Raw genomic sequence first — 20946 nt, forward strand, 5'->3', positions numbered from 1 at the left:
GTGGCTGCTGTAATATATTTTCTTTATTCTTTATTTGTGTGCAAAGTAGAGTACGGTATGTTGTGTGTGGACATTGGACCGGAAGCTGAGGATGAAATTACTTTTGTATTGGTGTCATGTAATTCCGTATGGGATGGGCCACTTAGTGGCATGGCACGTAAACAAAATATATCAGATCATATCAGACTAAATCTATTGTTTAACACACACACACACACACACACACACACACACACACACACACACACACACACACACACACACACACACACACACACACACACACACACACACACAAACATTTTTGTCAGCCACAGTCCCATAGAGCAATTGTCGCTCCAGAATAGTAAAAATATGATACAAGCATGCAGAGCAATACAAATTGTTCTTAATGTTACAGTAATAAAGACATTATACAGATATTTGCTTGGCTGCAGATTTCAGCACTGAACACACAAGATGGTTCATCCAGCAGCACCTCATTATCCCTGTTTTAGGTTAACTTGATGTCACTTCTCAGAGCTCGAGGCATCTTAAATGATGCATATCTCTGTTAACTCCGGTACAATGCCAGTGGTGTCATTTCCAGTGTTTGGCCTGTCGTTGTGTGTGTGTGTACTGTAGTGACGAGAAGGCAGGGCATTCAGCTGAGAGAAAATTGAAAGTCAGTCGTTCTGTAGACAGCAGGCAAAAAGGGATATTTTTAGATTATGGGTGCATCTAACGTAAATATGTTGTATTGTTTTCTTTTAGGCAGTCTTTGGACTGCTGGTATAAGCTCATTTAGCTGTCACCAGAGTCATCACTTAGCAAAACAAAGTGAGTGTCTAGGCGCTAACAGCTACAAAGAAAAATGTTGTCAGTGTTCAGCAGTAAGAAAACCTTTAATGAATGTGCAACCTAAACTCATCTTTTGTTATTCAGATAAATAATAAAAAAATGGTATTCAAAAGTGAGCTGAACTGCAATATGTCCCCACCTGCACCGTGTGCATCTTTACCCCACAATAAATCACCTGCACATCGGGAGTCCAAACGGCATCCTCACTTCCTTTACAGACCAACACTTCTATCTTCCAAGAAGGATTGGTCATTTACAATAAATTTGATATAAATGCGATACAACAGAATATCATTAAACTTCCCCTTGCCTCGAAAATAAGCCTGAAGGTTTGGTTATGATCCAATTCCCTCTCTGCCATCCCTGCTGTCAGAAAAGTTCTATTCATCTTCTTTTTCATTTTCTCCTGTAACTAGGAGCTGTCAATGCCTAGGGGCTTTGCCTTGCAGTTTGCTTGGCTATATTTATAATTGGACACTGTCAACAGTGTCCAGTCCAACTCAACTGCACGGTTTGTTATGGCAGCTACTGTGTACTGATTTCAACACATGCCAGCTGTGAGCCTGTTTGTATGACATCAACAATAGGTAGGTGAAGACACACTGGTTGCACCCACTACTTTGTGGATGGAATGAAAAGCATCTAAAAAGGGATCAGAAGGGACTGAGTACAGTTGATGTCAAATTCTTCCAGGCAACAGCTCTAGGGATGCTACACATTCACAGGGGAGCATATGTGTGTACATCTAATATATACAAAGGCTGTGGGGTAAATCAAACAGAATAGAACAGCGGGGTCTGTAGCTTTGAAGCAATGATTACCACAGTTGAATTACTGACATTTTAATTTAATGTGAAACCAGTAGGCCTACAAACATCATATAGGAGCCTGGCAATGAGACACTGTAAGATTTTGCGTGGCCCTCTGTCCCTTCAACATTCTCAGACTTCTCTAGTCACATATATTAACTAGGGCTGTGAAAATGAGTGCGATAATAACGAGTGAACACAAATTTCTTTTAATGCCACTCATTTTTTGACGCCCGTTCTGTGATTTAGACCTCGTGCCGCTCCGTAGTTTGGGAAATCAGGAGGCGATGCAGCAGTAGCACTGTGGATGGCTAGCAGCAACAAACTTCCTTGAGCAGAACTAGATAAAGAAAAAGGGTCTTTTGAATGGCAAGTTAAGTTTCAAAGCCCTTCCAGATGGTTCTCTGGACAAGACTAAAGCTATTTGCATGTACTGTCAATGTGAACCGAGTTACCACCAGAGTACGTCAAGTCTTAAAATGCCACTTGAGCACATACAAAAAAAAAAATCCCCTTTAAAGTACATTTAGAACAAATAAAAAAAGTGATTAATTTGCGATTCATTACGAGTTAACTATGGACAATCATGCGATTAATCGCGATTAAATATTTCAATTGATTGGCAGCCTTAATAATGACCTTCTAATTCTAAAATATCTACGTCTTATGTGGATGTGCAGTGTTGCTCACCGTGCCAAAATCCTACCAACATGTAATATAATTGAGTCATTTGAACCTGCCCTGCTGTGCTGCACAATGCCTGCGTGGGTGTCTTCTTAATCAACGCTGGTTGAGCAGATGAGTGGCGCAGAGAGAGGCAGGATCATGACTGGGCTTGTCAGGAGTCAGAGGAGAATGCTCTGCTGGGGGAAGTGTCTGACACCTGGAGGACCTGTGTGATGAGAGAGCAGCAGAGCAGGAAATAGGACAATGTCACTGCACGACTCCAATAAATAGAACTTTTGAATCATGCTTTAAAAGTGGACTGTGGACTATTTTGAGGGGTAAAATCTGTCAAAATGAGCCGTTTTGTGGCTGCATCGCAAGACAGTGGACAGAGTTAAATTCCTGCAGTGCTTCCTCTCCATCAGCTCTGTGTGTGACTGCATGCACACCATACCACCTTATACAGCACATTCAAAAGCTGCTATAGGGACTTTACTCCATTGTGGGTCCCTTGTCAAACAGTACACATCAAATTTAGCCTACTGTAGTGGCACTGTGCATGCAATGCCTGTTCTGTTTGACCTAAGAATTTCATGACGGACCTGGTTTCCAAGAAGAAGGGGAAAAATGTGCATAACATCGAGAGTAGTGTGTGAAAGCCGCTGGTTATGAAGGGTGTGTGGAGCATCCTCCCTCCCTCCTCAGCATCGCCAACCACCAGAGGGAGACAAAGCTTTTCTCCAGTTTAGAGTCTCAGTGAAGACTCTTTTATACAGCTGTACTTTTCATTGCTATCCCTTGTTGTTAGGACTAGTCTGCTCCATGGAGTGGAGTGACTGAATACTGAAGCTTTGATTAGAGCACAAATGTAGGTGACTTTATCTTACAGCGTAACATGAAGTCATTCGAACATCATTTTCATTTCTGTCCTGGCCATAATGCATGCTATAAACCTTGCCTCCTGCCCAAACATCGCCTTCTTCATGTATTGTTCTTACCCTTATCCAACCTGATGAGGTGCAGCCCACGCGGCATCGTTTAGTGTGCCCAGAATGACACGAGCCACATCCATTTAAAAGCTGACAAACGCATTCCAGCGGAGATATTGACCAATGGGCTGAGAGGGGGGCGTAACTGTCCTTACTCCAGCAAAGCAGGAGTATGAAGTTTATGTTATCAGTGTACAGCTGCTGGGGGAGAATGGTGCACCGTAGTGGCCGTAGGTGCGTGATATTGTCCAACTCTGGTTTTATATTCTCGCAACTTTAACCGTAGGCTACTAAGTTTGGAAGGGTGTATGCGCAAAGTTCAACGTGTCTCCGTTGCGATTCCACACTCCAAATGGCTTGGATTATTCCCCCGCATCTGCACGGGACTGGCGCTGCTTTTGTCCTGCTTGCGGTGATTCTGACAGGTGATGCAGTCGCGCAGGTCTTTGACAGCTATGGATTATCGTACGCCTTGAGGTCCGAGCTGTCAGAGGACACGATATTGGTTGCCAATAATGGGATCCGCGTGCCTTTCGGGAGATCAGTCTTCATTGATCCCATCAACGATTTGGTTATCCAAGTTCAGCCCGGCGATAGATGCAGCATAACGGTCCTGGACAATGATCCCTTGTCTCAAAGGCCTGGACACCTGTCTCCGAAAAAGTTTCCGTGTGAATTTGGCCCCAACGACGTGAAGTATTCTCACTTTGGCTCCAGGAGTCCTCCGAGGGATAGAGTGAGACTACAACTCAGGTACGACACCCAAACGGATACCGTTATAATCCCGTTTATGATGGAGGTGAAAGTCATCTTCACACAGCTCGAAGTGCTGACCAAAAACATGCCACTCACTGTCGAGAAACTGCTCGGCACAAGTAACCCCATCGATAGAAGAATTTTAGAATTCACTTATGATAATAGCGTACATCAATGCAAAATCGCCTCTCTGTCCAGTGGCAGCGTGCTGCCCAGGTATGGGAAACTTGTGGATGGGGACAGCCTTGGAACAATGGTAGACTGTGATGAGTTTATTAAAATGGACATCCGCTATCAGCACACTTTTGCTTTGAAGTCCCCAAACCGAGATTACATTCCAATGCTTGTGGAGTTGCATGATAAGGAAGGCAATTTGCTCAAGCAGGAGTTTTTCCAAATTCTAGTGAGGATTAAAGATGGAGAGGAGAACACAGCTCCCAAACCCAGCTTTGTTGCAATGATGATGATGGAAGTAGACCAGTTTGTAATGACAGCGATAACCGTGGACATGCTGGCTGCCGAGGATGTTGAGTCTAATCCTGACGAATTAATTTTCAACATCACATCCACCCTGTCCTTTGAGGAGGGCTACATAGTGAGCACAGATGATAGGAATTTACCAATAACCTCATTTTACCAAGGAGACCTCAAAGACTTGAAAATTGCCTACAAGCCCCCTGCTGTGGATTCAGACACTGAGCGGATTTTCCAGATTGAGTTTGAGGTTGTGGACACAGAGGGGGCTGTGTCAGACCTTTTTGCTTTCATGATTGTTGTTAAGCCTATGAACACCTTGGCCCCTGTGGTGACTAGAAACACTGGCCAGTTACTGTACGAGGGTCAGTCCAGGCCTCTGTCCAGCTCACAGAATCTGGAAATCAGCGACGAGGACAGTTTAGACAAAGTCAAAATCACAGTTATCGATGGGCTGAGGCATGGAGAATTAAGTGTTCTGGGTTTGAGGAGGAAATTTTTCACTCCGGCTGACCTCGACGCCGGAGCAGTCATTTATCAGCATGATGGCAGCGACACATACAGTGATAATATTATTTTCAGAATGACAGACGGCACAAATGAGGTGGAGTTTCTGTTTCCCATCACTGTTGTGCCAACTGACGACGAGCCTCCCATAATCAACGCCAACACTGGTTTGATTTTATTCAAAAACCAAATGATGCCAATCTCCTCACTCATGCTCAGTGCAGCAGACATTGACTCAGAGGATTCTTCAATAAAATTCACAATAGAGCTTCCATTTTCCACGATTGGGCAGGTGTTGCTGCGTCAGTCTGAGGCCCCAGAGGACCCGTCGACCTGGAAGTTTAATACAGAGGATGAATTGTATGAGAAAGCAGTGACTGAATGGCTGCAGCAGGATATTACAGATGGCAAACTGTTTTACAAGCACATTGGGCCTCACAGCGTCAGCACAGTCATGGATCAGTTTGTGTTTCGAGTTCAGGATGACAACGACCCACCAAACCAATCAGGTGAGAGCTCGTTCATTATCAAAATTCTCCCTGTTGACGACGTCCCTCCTGAACTGTACCCTGACACGACTCTGCAAATGACTGTGCACGAGTATCAGCTTACGTACTTCCGAAAGAAATTCCTGCGTTATACTGACCTGGACTCAGAGGATCGGGATCTCAAATACACAATCATCCAGCCACCGACGGATACAGATGAGAATAGCCCCGTTGTATTGGGAGCTCTGGTATTAACTGAAAAGCCGAACGCTGAAGTCAGAGTTTTCACTCAGGCGCAAATTAACCACCATAAAATAGCTTACAAACCTCCTGATCTAGAGCTAGGAATTACCAGTCATGTTTTGCAGTTCCGGTACACTGTGGAGGATGTTTCTGGAAATATTGTAGAAGGAGTTTTTACTATATTTTTAAAGCCTGTAGACAACAAGCCGCCTCAAATAACCAACTCTGGATTTACTGTGCTTGAACGCGGCACGCATATCATTACAAGTGCTGAGCTGGACACCTCAGACACAGACACAGACAACAAACAGATATCCTTCACTATTACCCAGCCTCCACTGCATGGCCAGATCCAGTTCACATTCACTGAAATGACAAGAGGAGACACTTTCAGCCTCGAGGATATTGGAAATGGCAGAATGTCATACATCCATAATGGAGATGAATCAACGGTTGATTCAATACAAATAGATGTCAGCGATGGCGTCCACATTGTCCCAATTACTATAAAGATTACAGTGAAGCCAATTGATGATGAGACTCCAACTATCAGTCTCCCAGCTGGCACAATTGGCTCCTACATAGATGTACTGGAAAATGGAGCAACAGAAATCACAAGTAATGTCATTCAGGGAAGAGATGAGGACACGGATGACCTCCGATTGACGTTCATTGTGGAGGACCCACCATCATTAGGTGTCATTCTGGTGAAAGGTGTCCAATCTGGCACATTCACCCAAGCTGATATCATTAACGGCTTTGTGGTCTATGCTCATACCAGCGGGGAGATAGGTTTGACCACAAAGGAGGACTTTTTTAATCTCACATTGACGGACATGTCTGATGAGTGGACTGTAGGGGGAAATAAGATCACAGGTGTCAGAGTGCATGTAACTATTCTTCCCCTGGACAGCCAGGCTCCAGAGGTCTTTGTGGGTCCTCAGTTCACTGTTATTGAGGGAGAGAAGAATGTCATTCAAATTCTTCATATAAGCGCTGATGATGCAGACACCTCCAACGATGACCTCCTTTGTACAATCATTGTACAGCCGACTTCAGGGTACGTGGAAAATATCTCCCCTGCCCCCGGCTCAGAGAAATCCAGGTCCGGGACAGCTATTAGCGCTTTGACCATCAAGGACATCAGACAGAATCACATTAACTACGTTCAAAGCATTCACAGAGGAGTCGAGCCAGTGGAGGACAGGTTTACGTTCAGATGCTCTGATGGCATCAATTTCTCTGAAAGGCACTTTTTCCCTATCTCCATAATCCCCTCTAATGATGAAAAGCCTGAGATTTACATGAGAGAGTTTGTAGTTATGGAGGGCATGAACATAGTCATAGACACTCCCATTCTGAATGGCGCTGATGCAGATCTCCCCTCTGATCAGCTCACATTCATTATTACCAAACCCCCCAAGCACGGATTTATTCTCAATCAGCTCACTACCGGCACTATCCCCGTCTCAAACTTCACCTTGGATCAGATCAGAGAGGCCTCCAGCATTGTTTATGAGCACGATGACTCAGAGAGCACAGAGGACAGCTTTGATATTGTTCTCACCGACGGAAAGTTCAGTGTAGAGAAAACGGTAATAGTTATGATTATCCCTGTGGACGACGAGACACCGAGGATGGCAATCAATGACGGCCTTGAAATTGAGATAGGTGACGTGAAAGTCATAAACAGCGATGTTTTAAAAGCCACGGATCTGGACTCAGAGGATGACACGTTAACTTATATTATCCGCTATGGGCCTGGTCAGGGATATTTACAGAGGGCAACACCCTCTGGGACTTTACAAAACATCACAGTTGGAATGAACTTTACACAAAGCGAAGTGGATCAGGGTTTAATTGTGTACACCCATAACGGGCAAGAGGGGATTCGAGACCTCATCAAATTTGATGTGACAGATGGCATCAACCCTTTGATTGACAGATACTTCTACGTGACAGTGGGTGGCATCGACATGGTTTTCCCAGACGTGATCAGTAAAGGTGTCTCCCTTAAAGAGGGTGGCAGGGTTACTCTGACAACAGACCTGCTCAGCACCAGCGACCTCAACAGCCCAGACGAACACTTGGTTTTTACAATCACCAGAGCTCCCACGAGAGGACACCTGGAGTGCACAGACACACCTGGGATGCCCATCTCGTCCTTCACACAGCTCCAGCTGGCTGGCAACAAAGTCTACTACATCCACACTTCCGATGACGAAGTGAAAATGGATAGCTTTGAATTTGAAGTGACCGACGGCTACAACCCTGTGTTCCGCACTTTCCGCATCTCCATCACGGACGTGGACAATAAAAAGCCTGTAGTGACAATACACGGCCTGGTGGTAACCGAAGGAGAGAACAAACTCATCACGCCTTTTGAGCTAACAGTGGAGGACAGAGACACTATCGACCGCCTCTTAAAGTTCACAGTCACTCAAATCCCAGTTCATGGTCGCCTCCTCTTTAACAACAGCCGGCCTGTCACCTCCTTCACAAAGCAGGACCTGAATGAGAACATGATCAGCTACAAGCATGACGGCACAGAGAGTGCAGAGGACAGCTTCTCTTTCACCGTCACTGATGGCACTCACACAGACTTCTACATCTTCCCCGACACAGTATTCGAGACCCGAAAGCCCCAAATGATGAAGATTACTGTCCTCCCGGTGGATAATGGGGTGCCCCAGATTGTGATGAACAAGGGGGCCCCGACATTGCGGGTTCTAGAGACTGGTCACCTGGGGTTTGTGATTACCAGTAAGACCCTTAAAGCAGAGGACAGAGACAGCGTTCAGAATTCCGTGGCCTTTAGGATCACTGGTGCCCCAGAACATGGCTACCTGATCAACCTTGGCAAAGGAAACGCCACTATCACCACCTTCACACAAGGTAAGATAGCTGCTGATTTGAATTTGATGCAATTTTAAAATAGTTCCAATACAGAGCATAAAATGGACAGAACAGGGAGTATATAGCTATTAGGGCTGCAACTAACGATTTATTTTCATTTTTGATTAATCTGTCGATTATTTTCTCGATTAATCGATTAGTTATTTGGTCTATAAAATGTCAGAAAATGGTGACAAATGTCAATCAGTGTTCCCCAAAGCCCAAGATTACGTTCTCAAATGTCTTGTTTTGTCAATAACTCAAATATATTCAGTTTACTACAGAGGAGAGAAGGAACTAGAAAATATTCACATTCAACAAGCTGCAATCAGAGAATTAAAACTTTTTTTTCCATGTAGAATTACTCATTAAAAATGAATCGATTGTCAAAATAATTAGCGATTAATTTAATAGTTGACAACTGATCAATTACTGGTTAATCTTTGCAGCTCTAATAGCTATAACAAATTTTCAACTTTAGTCCCTAGTTGGGCTTTTACATGTACAGTGTAATTAAAATGTACACATTTCAGTATCAGTATCACAGCTTTGCAATCCTGTGACATTCTGTTAGATTTGTAACATACTGCAAGGACTCACATTGAAACCCATTTTTAATTCTCTTGAGCCCACTCTCATTTTACATTTACTCACTCTGCTAAATGTACTCCCCTGTGATGCCTGGAAAGAGTTCAAACACAAGGTTTTTGTTTTCGCTCAAGAGACTGCCTATTTACAGAGATGAAATATGCCAGTGCCTCAGGCTGATCAGATCTCACTAGAGGAGTGCATTTTTCCAACAGTGCCCTGTGTATTTCACTTTGGGAGCGAACTGATGGTAATTTGTACATTACCGGAGTCGTATTTTGTAACAGAAGGAAAGGGGATTACGGACATGGTGATTGATAGGTGGCATGGTAGCCTGGCTCACAGCAGACCAATAACTTTGCAAACATGAGTACCAGAGCAGTGTCTTGATAAATCTTGGTAAATGCTAAATATCAGGGTAGCTGCATCAATTAATAACCATGTATCCCCTGATTTTTGTTTTACTGAGTCACTGTGAGATGCTTTCCCCAAGAGGCCTGTTCAATATTTCAAGAGTTCTCACAAAAATAAACAGACGGTAAATAAAGATGCTATCTCCTGGGTATTTCAAAATCATGGCTATGCATTTTTATGCATCGTCCCTTTGATCTTCCAGATCCAGGGCTATATCAGGATGACAAACAGACCGCTGTGATGGAGTCCCAACAATCAGGCTATCCTTTATGTTCTGTGTCATTCAGGAGTCTAAATAGATATACACCCCATGTTACCAGGCAGTTTCTCCTTTCAGATTCCCTCGGCACTATGCAGTGGGCCCAATTCATCACACAGCCTCAGCCTGCTTGTAAGGGCTCAGGAGGAATTATTGACGAATAGTTTTTCAGGAACAAATTGGACATAATTTCCCACTTGTCATTTCAGCCAAATAACTGATGTAAACTTTTATGAGTAGGATATCATGGATATTTATGCAATTATATCTCTTTTTCAGCTGAAATTGACGACATGAACATATGCTATGTTCTGAGGGATGGTGACAATGCTACAAATGACATCTTCTATTTCTCCATTGAGGACAGTGGTAAGTTACTTTACTTAAAATTACAATGTGTGATATGCACACTGGTTAAAGGTCCCGTGACATGGTGCTCTTTGGATGCTTTTATATAGACCTTAGTGGTCCCCTAATACTGTATCTGAAGTCTCTTTTATATAGGCCTTAGTGGTCCCCTAATACTGTATCTGAAGTCTCTTTTATATAGGCCTTAGTGGTCCCCTAATACTGTATCTGAAGTCTCTTTTATATAGACCTTAGTGGTCCCCTAATACTGTATCTGAAGTCTCTTTCCCAAAATTCATCCTTGGTGCAGAATTACAGCCACTAGAGCTTTCCTTAGGATGTGCCGCCATTTCTGGGTCTGTGGCTATTGAGGAGGAGAGAAGGGGGGGCAAGGTGAAGGGTGAGGGTGTGGTCTTGACCAACTGCCACTTTGCTTGTTTGAAAGCCATGATGTCTCTCTCTCATGGGCGGGCCAAATTCTCTGGGCGGGCAAAGCAGAGAAAGGGGAGGTAACCTTGCTCCTTATGACCTCATAAGGAGAAGATTCCAGATCGGCCCATCTGAGCTTTCATTTTCTCAAAGACAGAACAGGATACCCAGGGCTCGGTTTACACCTATCGGCTAGATTATTGCAATCCACTCTACTGTGGTATATCTAGTTCTCAAATTGCCCGTCTTCAGTTAGTCCAAAATGCTGCGGCCAGACTTATCCTTAACTGTCGCAAATATGACCATATCTCTCCTGTTGTCAAATCTCTACACTGGCTGCCCGTTCGACAGAGAATAGATTTCAAAATCCTTCTCTTTGTCTTCAAATCTATACATAACTTAGCTCCCGTCTACCTATCCGAATTTTCCTATCCTATTATTCATCCGTACACCCCTCCCAGAAGCCTAAGATCACACGACCAGGCTCTGCTGGTAGTCCTTCGTGTCAGACTAAAGCGTAGAGGGGAGCGCGCTTTTGCGGTGGCAGGACCTCGTCTGTGGAACACCCTGCCTATAGAGATCAGAACGGCTCCCAACCTTGCTATCTTCAAGTCGTTGGTAAAAACCTATATATTCTCATTAGCGTATTGATCTCCTTTTTAGGTTGGTTCTTCTTTTTTATACTTGAGTCTGTGTTTTAAGGTTGCTCTTAGCTTTGCTGTTTTTATTGTGTTTTATGCGTTGTCTTGCTGCTTTTATTTTCTTATATGCTTGCTCTGTAAAGCACTTTGGTCTGTCTAGCGGCTGTTTAAATGTGCTATATAAATAAATGAACTTGAACTTGAACTATCACCATTTCTAGCCACTGGGGGACCATAGGCAGGCTGGGGGAACTCATATTAATGTTAAAAAACCTCATCAAGTGACATTTTCATGCCATGGGACCTTTAAGACGCAAACCTTTGGGGCTGAAATATTGAATTTTGATACACTGTCTCAACTTTAAATTTAAGAGACTTTGATTTCTTTAAGAAGGGAAAGGAAAAGCTTGCATGTGCTTCATAACGGGCAGAATTACTAAGCAAAAGCTGTGTGCACAGATGGGAGAAATGTACAGAATAACTGCACGGTTTCTTATTTCAGCATGAGTAAATGATAAAATATGCATGCAGTGAACAAGACGGGAAGAAAAATATACTATTGATAGATAACTTTTGTTTATGTCATGCTCTGTTGATTTACTTTCAACCGACAGTTGTGCCAAAAATCTGAAAGTCAGAGCCTCCATGCGTATTAACCTTTCATCTGAACATTCACGTTTCTTACTGTGCAGTATACTAGGTATGAGTCTTACAGCACCCCACCTATGATCCACTATTATTTCTTTTCCATGCAAGGGCGCCTTATTTGGAAAAGTTATGATTGATTTAGCAAGTAAGTAATTAGTAGAACAATTAGCGAAGACCTTCCTTCCACTGCAGATATGAAATAAGGCACAGGCTCGGTAAATGGTTTGAGGCAATCATGCCGGTGTTGCCGATTAGCAGAAGCAGTGTGCCTGACAGTGTGTCCTTTCTGCTACCCTTCAGCCGTGATGAGTGAGCACAAAGGACCTCTCTAATAGGGGCCCTCTTTTCCCACAAGCACCTCAGAGGGCCCCAGTACACATTTTCTCATCTCTAGACTCGGGACTAATCGGTGGCTTCAGCTGAATAATACACAGGTTAACATCAATGCCAACAGGTGGATGGGGTGCTAATGAGTGATGACTAAAATGCAGGGGACAAGTCCTTATCAGGCCGTGATGCTGAACAAAAGTGCTTTACCTGAGCTGCTGGAAAATGCCAAGCCCATGCAGAGCTCTTTTGTTGTTGAGTGAGGTTCCGCTGGTCCCTTTATTATTGTCTCAATTGGGTTATTTGTCATGGATCTCTCGGGACTTCTCTCCCTCTGTCACATTCTCTGTCTTTCCAGCATGCTTGATGCTTGATGACATATGTATTTGCATCCCACACTGGTAGTTTACCTTCCAGAACTGGCAATTAGATTATTTTTTTCCAGCACTCCCTACAATATTTTACATTACCTTTAGACTACATAAGAGGATTTAAAACAGCATATGTCTTGTTCTGTCCTCAATCATAGTTATGTGCTCTAACAAAACTTACAAACACATCGTATATCTCTAAAATGTCATTCTATGACATGGGAATTGGAATTTATATTGGCATCTAAATGGCTTGAGTCTTTTTGGATGACCCATCCACACATGTACTGCACTGCAGCTTGTGAGGCAGTCAGTGAACATCTTTTTTTAAAAAGATTTAAGCTGTGCTGGTGGCTGCCCTAAATCCCCAGACAGAGCCTCCAGCTCTTTGAACAGTCGTGTTGAGGAGCCGAATGGTGTACACTGGCACACAGCTGCACTATGTCATGTTCAGCAGTGGAAAACATTCTCCTCCATACTTTAAGTTCACTGGGAAATTTACCAACTGCACTTGGCAATTTCTTCAGTGGAATAGTTACTTTAATGTTGCAGCTGCACAGTGGGATTGCAGGAGGTTGCTTTGAGTATATGTATGACTGCTAATTAATTATTTGTTTCCGCATATGTGTGTACTTTAGGGTGGTGGTCATTGTGTTTACGTTACATATAGACATACAATACCAATAGACAGGATTGAAACCAGGGCTGGAGCTATTGAGTATGATGTTTTCTTCTTAAAAAAGAAATCATTTAATCTATGAACTAAATAGTAAATAGTGAAAAATCCCCATGACATTTTCCCAATTTACTTGTTTCGTCCGACTAAACACAAAGATATTAAACAAAGAAAGGCAGCAAATCTTCACATTTGAGAAGCAGACAACATTAAACTTTACAAGATTTTGTCCGATAGATTGTTTCAAGAATTTATCATGTTTCATTCTTACTGTAGATGAATTTTCTGTTGGTTGCCTAACTTACAAATCGACTCATCATCTCAGCACTAGTTGAAGCCACTAACGTTATCTGTTGTCACTTTTCCTCTGTTCAAAGATGAGCTTACTTTACTGAGATCAGGGCCCCACACAAGTGATTGTTATAGGATTTGTGCTGGCTCCATTATCAATACAAAAATAATGTGACTTACAACCTGCACTCATTACAGGGCAGGGTGCTAATTTACTCTTGGCATGTTTTCTTTTGCGCTGGGAGAATGACTGGAAAGTGCCAGGCCATTCATTACACTTAATCCAAATACTTATGGCAGTTTGTCCACACAGTGGTTTTAGCTTTTGAAGCTGAAATCATAGTTTCTCTGAGAGAAGGATTGTCTTGGTGCAGGGCACAGTCTTGGCTCCTGAGTTCCTCTTGGCAGCGATGCATCTGCTGCTTGATGTGTCATTTAAACTTGAAGTGATCGGAGCCCAAATTGAAATCTACGTTGGACCTGACCTACTCCTGTCCATTGTTCTACAGTATGTGAATATTGGCTGCAATGATGATGTTTGCTTTAAGTGGCCAAATATGTATCATTTTATAAGAACTGCTACAAAAAAATAACTCTCAGTAAATTATTTTGTAAAGATGGATAAATTATGCAATTTACACTTGAGAAGTTGCTGTTTCACTCAATTATAACTTGGCTACGTAAAGACACCAGACGGGCTTTTTACCACAAATAATAACATGGCAATTATGCTGCATCCCAAAATGCTTATCATATTTTTTAAATTAGTATGTGTCACAATAAAAGGATTGTCATTAAAACGCTGCTACTTTTAGCCCTGATGTGGTAGAACAAACTTAATATTGAAATTACATCAAAATTATACTGCACTTTTTTTTTTTTTATGGGCTTTATAATCATGAGTTATTTGTGGACTTTATGTGTTATTTTTTTTGCCAAAAAGGAGATAACAGCTTATTTACTCAGAGCCGCTTGTTTGTCTCGCTTTTTTGTCAAGCTTGTCAAAGCTTTGAATAAGTAATTACAGAGGACTGAAGTTACACATTCATTTGTGTTTGTTTACTGTTTTGGAGAAACCCCCCATCATTGACAGCTAAGCAATGTCACAAACAGAGGGGTGGGCCAGAAACCTTTTTAATCACTTAGAAAGTGTCATGTTTAGGGATCTGGATGTTTGTGTGTCCCTGTGTGCCAAGGAGGGTGCTGCTCTGTCATTCTAAGTCTGTTAATTGCTGTGTTTCGGTGGACTCCAGGCATCCCTTTGTCTCCTGAGGATTTGGGTGCATTCAGGTGAGCTTACCTGAGCACACACGAGCCGTGGCATTCCCAGGCTACTATTTGTGGAGCAGAATCCCTGTCTGCCTCCAGCCAGTCAGTCAGCATCAGGGATGTTCCTACTGACAGACACACTGCTGTGGTCTTTGTTTTTCATTCCAGACACTCACTACCATCTCTTTTTTCTTCTTCCTTTCACTGAGCTACAAAGAGGCAGCAAAAGATCATCGATTGTTCAGTTCATAAACATATGCTACTTCTGATGCTCCAACTCCACAGCTATGTCCAAACTTTCCTTGAGTTTCCCATTTGTCTTGTGAGATTTGTTTAGTATGTGCATAGAGTACAGAACAACTATATTTCAGATTTATACATGAATGGGTAAAATTCTTGACTGGAACATTTTTTTCTTACTATGGCAGCCTCTGAAACGGAGAGGAATTTTTCTTTTTCTTTTTAAGTTTCCAATGTAAGTCTGCAGCGCCCTCCTCAACAAGCGTGTTTTGTTTGTTATTATATAAGTTCAGGTCCCCGTGAGAACCTCGACCTAATAAATGCTCTGAACCATTTCGGCCCCCCGTAACATCTGCCGTGTAGATCTCCTACATTTTCCGTGTTATCGGTGTGTAATCGCTTGTGACACTGAGTGCATACTTAAACCATCTCCCTTGTTTCCCCTCCTGACTAATCCCAGGTTCGGAGGGATTATCTTTCTCCCCATAGCGTGCTACAGCACAACAAAAGTAAGGGGGGACATGCACTCACATGCAGTTGTGAGGGTAATACAGACTTTGTGTAAGTTATAATATCCCCATCACAGTGCAGGTGATGACTCTGCAGTTTCACTGTGTGTTTCTATCCTGTTATTAATGAAAATGTCTTCCCTACACTTTTCCTGGGAGGTATGATATTCCTCTGTCCTTGGGACCTAAAGTCTGAATCACATACACATAGTATGTGTGAGTTTCAGGAAATTACATAGCCGGTCCAGTTGTTGAGTTTTTAAAGGGATTTTTAGGGGCGTTAGGTTTTCCTCACAGTCCATCTGTGCTGCAGCCAATAAAATAGGTAGTCCTTTTGATTGTTGTGGAAAATGTTAAGTGATAAAGACATCTGGGGGCTGATTAGAGGTGCCTTTCCTGGCTAACAGCTGCTTCACATTGGGGGTTAACAACACTGAATTACAGAGAGGATTTAGATTAATCGTTTTAAATGGAGAGTGATCTGAGCTTTATGTCTTTAGTCGCTAACTGTGACTTATTATTTTCTCACTGGTCTACATTGCAGATATATGTGCAGTGTTTAAATCCCAGCATCCCAGATTTATTTTCCTTTAATGTGTGTGTGAAGAGCAGAGAAGTAAAGAAAAGGCATACAGTATGTAGTTGGAGAGTGCTGCAGTGGCTAAACAAACAAGGAGGAAGCTGTGCTCTTCGCTGAGGGTATGAGACATTCATTGTGAGCTTACAGCCAATGTAATTTTTCTTAGAAAGAGATAAAAAAAAAAATCCATTATTAATGGTTGGCTTATTCTACAATGCACGTAAGCCAAAACATGCCGATGAGAGGTGCATATTCTTTATATGAATTATGCACTGAATTAGACAATGAAGGGGTTTTCTGTCTTTTTCCTTGGGTTTCCCTGGCTCAGGTTTGTTGGATTACTAACAGCAGTTAGTCCGTCTTTAGTCAGAAAAGCATCTTACTGTTTAAGATGGGTCTACTGGGACAGAAAATAAGAGTCCTGAATGTATTAATGATCATTTTGAAGAGCGAGAGCATCTTATATATTTTTTATTCTGGTGGCGATTGTATATCACATACAGTAGGTATTTGGGTAAAACATGGCTGTGCCCTCATTTTCCCTTTGGGAAACAGAAGGGAAACCCTGCTTGATGATTCCCTTCCTCTGTCTTAATATGCTGCCAAAATCAATGTGTGGAGCTGAGGTTAACAAAGCAAAAGCAAATTCCCAAAAGTATAGAAACCCCAGGCCCAGGCTTGTTCCCTAGATGATGATATGTGTCGTCATACCTGCCTCAGGATATCAGTCTAGCAGAACTGGGGCCGTTCAAGCAATTAGTTTGTAGAAAATCTTTCTTTTGTGAAAAAAAGCTTGCAGGCTGAAGTTTGTGTTCAGTTTTGAGTTTTGACAGTCAGGAGTCCCTTCAACTCCACATAAACCTGATGAATACATATATAAAATACATATGGCTTTCTAGCAATGGCAACAGGAGAAGCTACATGTGTAAAACGGGATAGGAAACTGAAACGTTTAGCAATGTTGTTGAGTTTTGGCCATAACATATCAAACCATTTAATGAGACTGTGTTTTGAGAAATCGGGTAATCCAGAAAACAGCAGGAACTCTGAGTCGGTGATGCCACAGTCGCTGCTGTGACATCTCTTTTCACTGTAGCAGAGCTTTTGTTCAATTTTGCAAAATCACTCTGGATAATGTGTTTTTGGCCCCTGAATCCCAGCAGTGGGTCGAAGCTGCTCCTCTCAGCCCTGGTGCAGGATAAGCCTCTGACAGCTGGGCTAAGGCTCTATAGTGTCACCACTCTCTCCAGCTTAGACTGGCTTTCAGGATTGGAGCCCAATGCAGGGCTCCTTTTCAGACACTTTGAATGCACAAATATTCACACACATACACAGTCATACACCCAAATCACCCACCATCTATCCATCTCAGGGCCAGCTGCATGATCCCATAATCAGAGATGAAGCTGGCACTGCTCAAATGCTGGGCATCAACTACAGTTTAATTGATAATGGCTTTGTCTTTGATTTCAAGCTGTTGTCTCTTTTGATTAGACTGCCGCGATGTCAGCCAGGGAAAAACACAGCCTTTCCTTTTGATATCATCAGCGTTTCAGTACGCCAAGAAAATATATACAGTAGGAGAATTGAACATGTTACAGGGTTTGCATTTTATATTCTCCCTATGACCATGGATGGAGTGTGTCTTGAGAGGGCTCTCATCTCAGAAAAAGTGCAGATGAAATCCTTTGGGGATTTTGTTTGTAGATAAACCCCCTCTCACCCCTACCACCTCCACCGCCACCTGCTTCCCTCCATAAGTGGAGCCTGATAGGCAGGGTATGAGAAGTGGTCTAGCTGAGAAATGGGAGGGAATAGCAGTCAGAAGAGATGATAGATAGAAGTGCTCTGTTGGTCCCAGTGCTGGTGGGGGCAAGGCGTCAAGCTGCTTCCTGTCGCCTGTAGTGATGGCATGAATGTGCTGATGTGCAGTCGCACTCTAAACACCGCCTGTGTTGACAAGTTGTGAGGGCTCAAACGTAGTAGGTGAGCCCTTCGGGTGTGCACCATCATCTACATCAGGGATATTCAAAAGGGGGCCGGGAATGCATGGGGGCCTCCAAATTATTGTTAATTTTTGTTTTAACATGAATCCAACATATTAGCAAATATAAATCCCCACTGCTTACTGGCCTATAGGTAAGGTAGTCACTAAGATAGCCATCCACAGATCCAGTTAATCCTAAAATAAAATCCTATAAAATCATGCCAACAATTATAAGGCTTTTTTAAAAGCTTAGTATTCTATGCAAAAAAAGGTATGTATAAAGGCTTTAGGCGCCCTACACGTTATTGTAGACCCAGTTTAATATGCTACATAATTTTATACAATATATGTAGTAGGGGGTCCCATCTCCGTCTCTCTTTCAGTTAAGGGGTTCTTGGTTTAAAAAACATTGAAGACCACTGATCTACATACAATAGAAATGATTTGTATAGACTCATCTTTTTTTATTTTTTGATAGATTTTTTGCTTAGAGGCACATAACAAATAACTGAAAACCATATATGGATCAACCAGGGAAATGTCCAGAGCTCAGATCAACCCTTCCCCCATGAAGAATAGTGAGGAATGTCTTTCTGCCTGAAATTAACTCGACCATGCCTGGGCTTATCTTGGTTTTCCAGGACATAGGCTTGGAGTGAAGAGTTACATATTAAATGGGAAGAGGGAGACGAAGATAGGCCACAGGGTGCAGGTCTAGACCACTGGGCAACCTGATACAGCGGTTACATTTAGCTCATTTAGTAATTGGCAGAAGCTATTACAATTACCACAAAAGGCTATCACTGGTCAGTGCGTCATATGCAAAAGCTTTTTTCAGCACATTTTGTGTCATTACAGGGAGGGGACATTTAGTGCTATTGGGGCCCTGTGGCATATTCAGCTAACAGATTTAATTCACACTTAATTTACCTTATAAGGAAGAGTTGATCATTTTTTAAAGTTAAAATGTCACAGATAGAGCTGTAGGCAACGATGCAACTTCTGCACGCCTCTCATGTTTATCCCCTTTGACATTTAGCTTTTGTCCTTCAGATCTAATAGTTGTCCGTGTCTGTGAGATAGAACTCATCACATCGTATTACTTTATTCCATTCCTCAGGGGTCCAGGTGTTGTGCAGCTTTGTGTTCACTTTGAACACCCATGGTCTCTGAATCACAGCCCAACATAGAGAGCAGCTTTTTTAATCTGTTAATTTTTGACACATTTTATCCAATTCTGTGTTTTTTTTTCAAAGTGTTAGGTCTATTTTGGAACCGTCATAGTTGTTATCACCACCTGTCTCTATCAGTGAGCTTGAACGTGTGAGCACTTCTGCTCTTCAATGCTGTCATCAGTTTCAACATTGTTCCCTGCACCATATTAAATACATTTAAACTTGATGACTTACAAGCTACATTAAGCACTGACACCGTTTATTTGGTGTCTTTGGAAACTTTCTTTGCCAGTTATTTGAACAGCAGATATAACCCACCCGTTGTCTTTGTTGCTGCCTTTGTATTGTTAGATAATGACTGCTGATACAACTTCATTAGTTGCTTATCAGAACTGCCAATAGAATAGCCACTTAATGATGTAAAGCAGGTGTCTCCAGTAGCTCGCCAATAGGTTAACAAACTGAGACACAAAATTACCACGATATTAAAAGTGAGGTAGCTAACTTTGTGGGCCATAGATGTGTAAAGTGGTAATTTTTACTTGGACCCTGATGGGAATATTTTCAGTGACATAGTGTAAAATAGTCATGAACCTTGACGTGAAGTTAAGATTTTTCATAAGCTTTGGGTATTGCAATTTCAGCAAACAGTAGCTTCATTCAGCTTATGTGTGTTATGTAAATAAATCTAAGTGATGTGTTGCAAGTAGGTCATGGCCACGTTCGTTATTTTAAAGTAGCCCTCAGATGAAGAAAGGTTGGAGACCCCTGATGTAAAGCCTCTCTGTATATGACATAATGCCATTTGTCAAGTTGGAGGTGTAACATATAATTTACCACCTGGGGATCAATAAAGCATTAGATGTAACACTTAATGTACTAACATAGACGTGCAGGAACTAAGGTATACCAATTTTAAGGACTGTTGCTATATTAGTAAGCTAGACTAGGTACAGTGTTGATATTACAGTCGGTGGATGTGACACATATTCTGCTAGTGTTAATGTGTTTTTTTAATGGATGGGCTTTTAAATGATGTGTGACTGTTTTAGTTACCTGGCTGCAAACCAAATCTCCTTCTGGGGACAATAAAGATAATGACTGTAAAGGTTGAAATATTATAGTCAGTTATGGTCAGGTTATGTGGCTTAAACTTTGCAGTCAGTATAGGCTTGTTTTGTTCAATGCAGTGTTGGCTATTTATTAGCATAATCTAGTTATACTCTTACATCATTTAGCCGTTGCATCAAATTGGCTAATAAGGACATAGTGTTGGGAGTGGTATAATAATTGTGATAATAACAGTATGTCATGTATAACAATCAGTTTTCTGTTCAAGCGTTGCACTAGTGTAGCTTATATTCAAACTCATTATGCTACTTATGATGGGCTTTGTTTGCCGTGCCGTGCAAAGGTATAGGCCTGCAACTAACAATTTATTTTCATGGTCGATAAATCGGTCGAAAAATGTGGATCAGTGTTCCCCAAAGCCCAAGATCACGTCCTCAAATTAATCGTTTTGTCCAC

General features: G+C 42.2%; 1 protein-coding gene and 1 long non-coding RNA gene across 2 annotated transcripts in view; one reads left to right on the forward strand and one right to left on the reverse strand.

Annotated features, from left to right (window-relative positions):
* Positions 1 to 1666: 1666 nt before the first annotated feature.
* On the reverse strand, positions 1667 to 3490 carry LOC120546628. The gene is made up of 3 exons (XR_005636903.1): positions 3314 to 3490; positions 2340 to 2541; positions 1667 to 1989 (listed from the first exon to the last, which is right to left on the reverse strand). It is a non-coding gene; the product is annotated as an uncharacterized LOC120546628 (long non-coding RNA).
* A 26-nt stretch (positions 3491 to 3516) lies between these two features.
* Positions 3517 to 20946, forward strand: part of frem2b (FRAS1 related extracellular matrix 2b) — a 68624-nt gene continuing 51194 nt past the window's right edge. Inside the window, exons 1-2 of the mRNA XM_039781071.1 lie at positions 3517 to 8667; positions 10208 to 10297. Coding sequence (XP_039637005.1) covers positions 3657 to 8667; positions 10208 to 10297 — 5101 coding nt within the window. The 5' untranslated portion in view covers positions 3517 to 3656. The remainder of the gene's footprint in view (positions 8668 to 10207; positions 10298 to 20946) is intronic.

The sequence above is a fragment of the Perca fluviatilis genome, chromosome 2 (assembly GCF_010015445.1).
Source record: "Perca fluviatilis chromosome 2, GENO_Pfluv_1.0, whole genome shotgun sequence".
Lineage (NCBI taxonomy): Eukaryota > Metazoa > Chordata > Actinopteri > Perciformes > Percidae > Perca > Perca fluviatilis.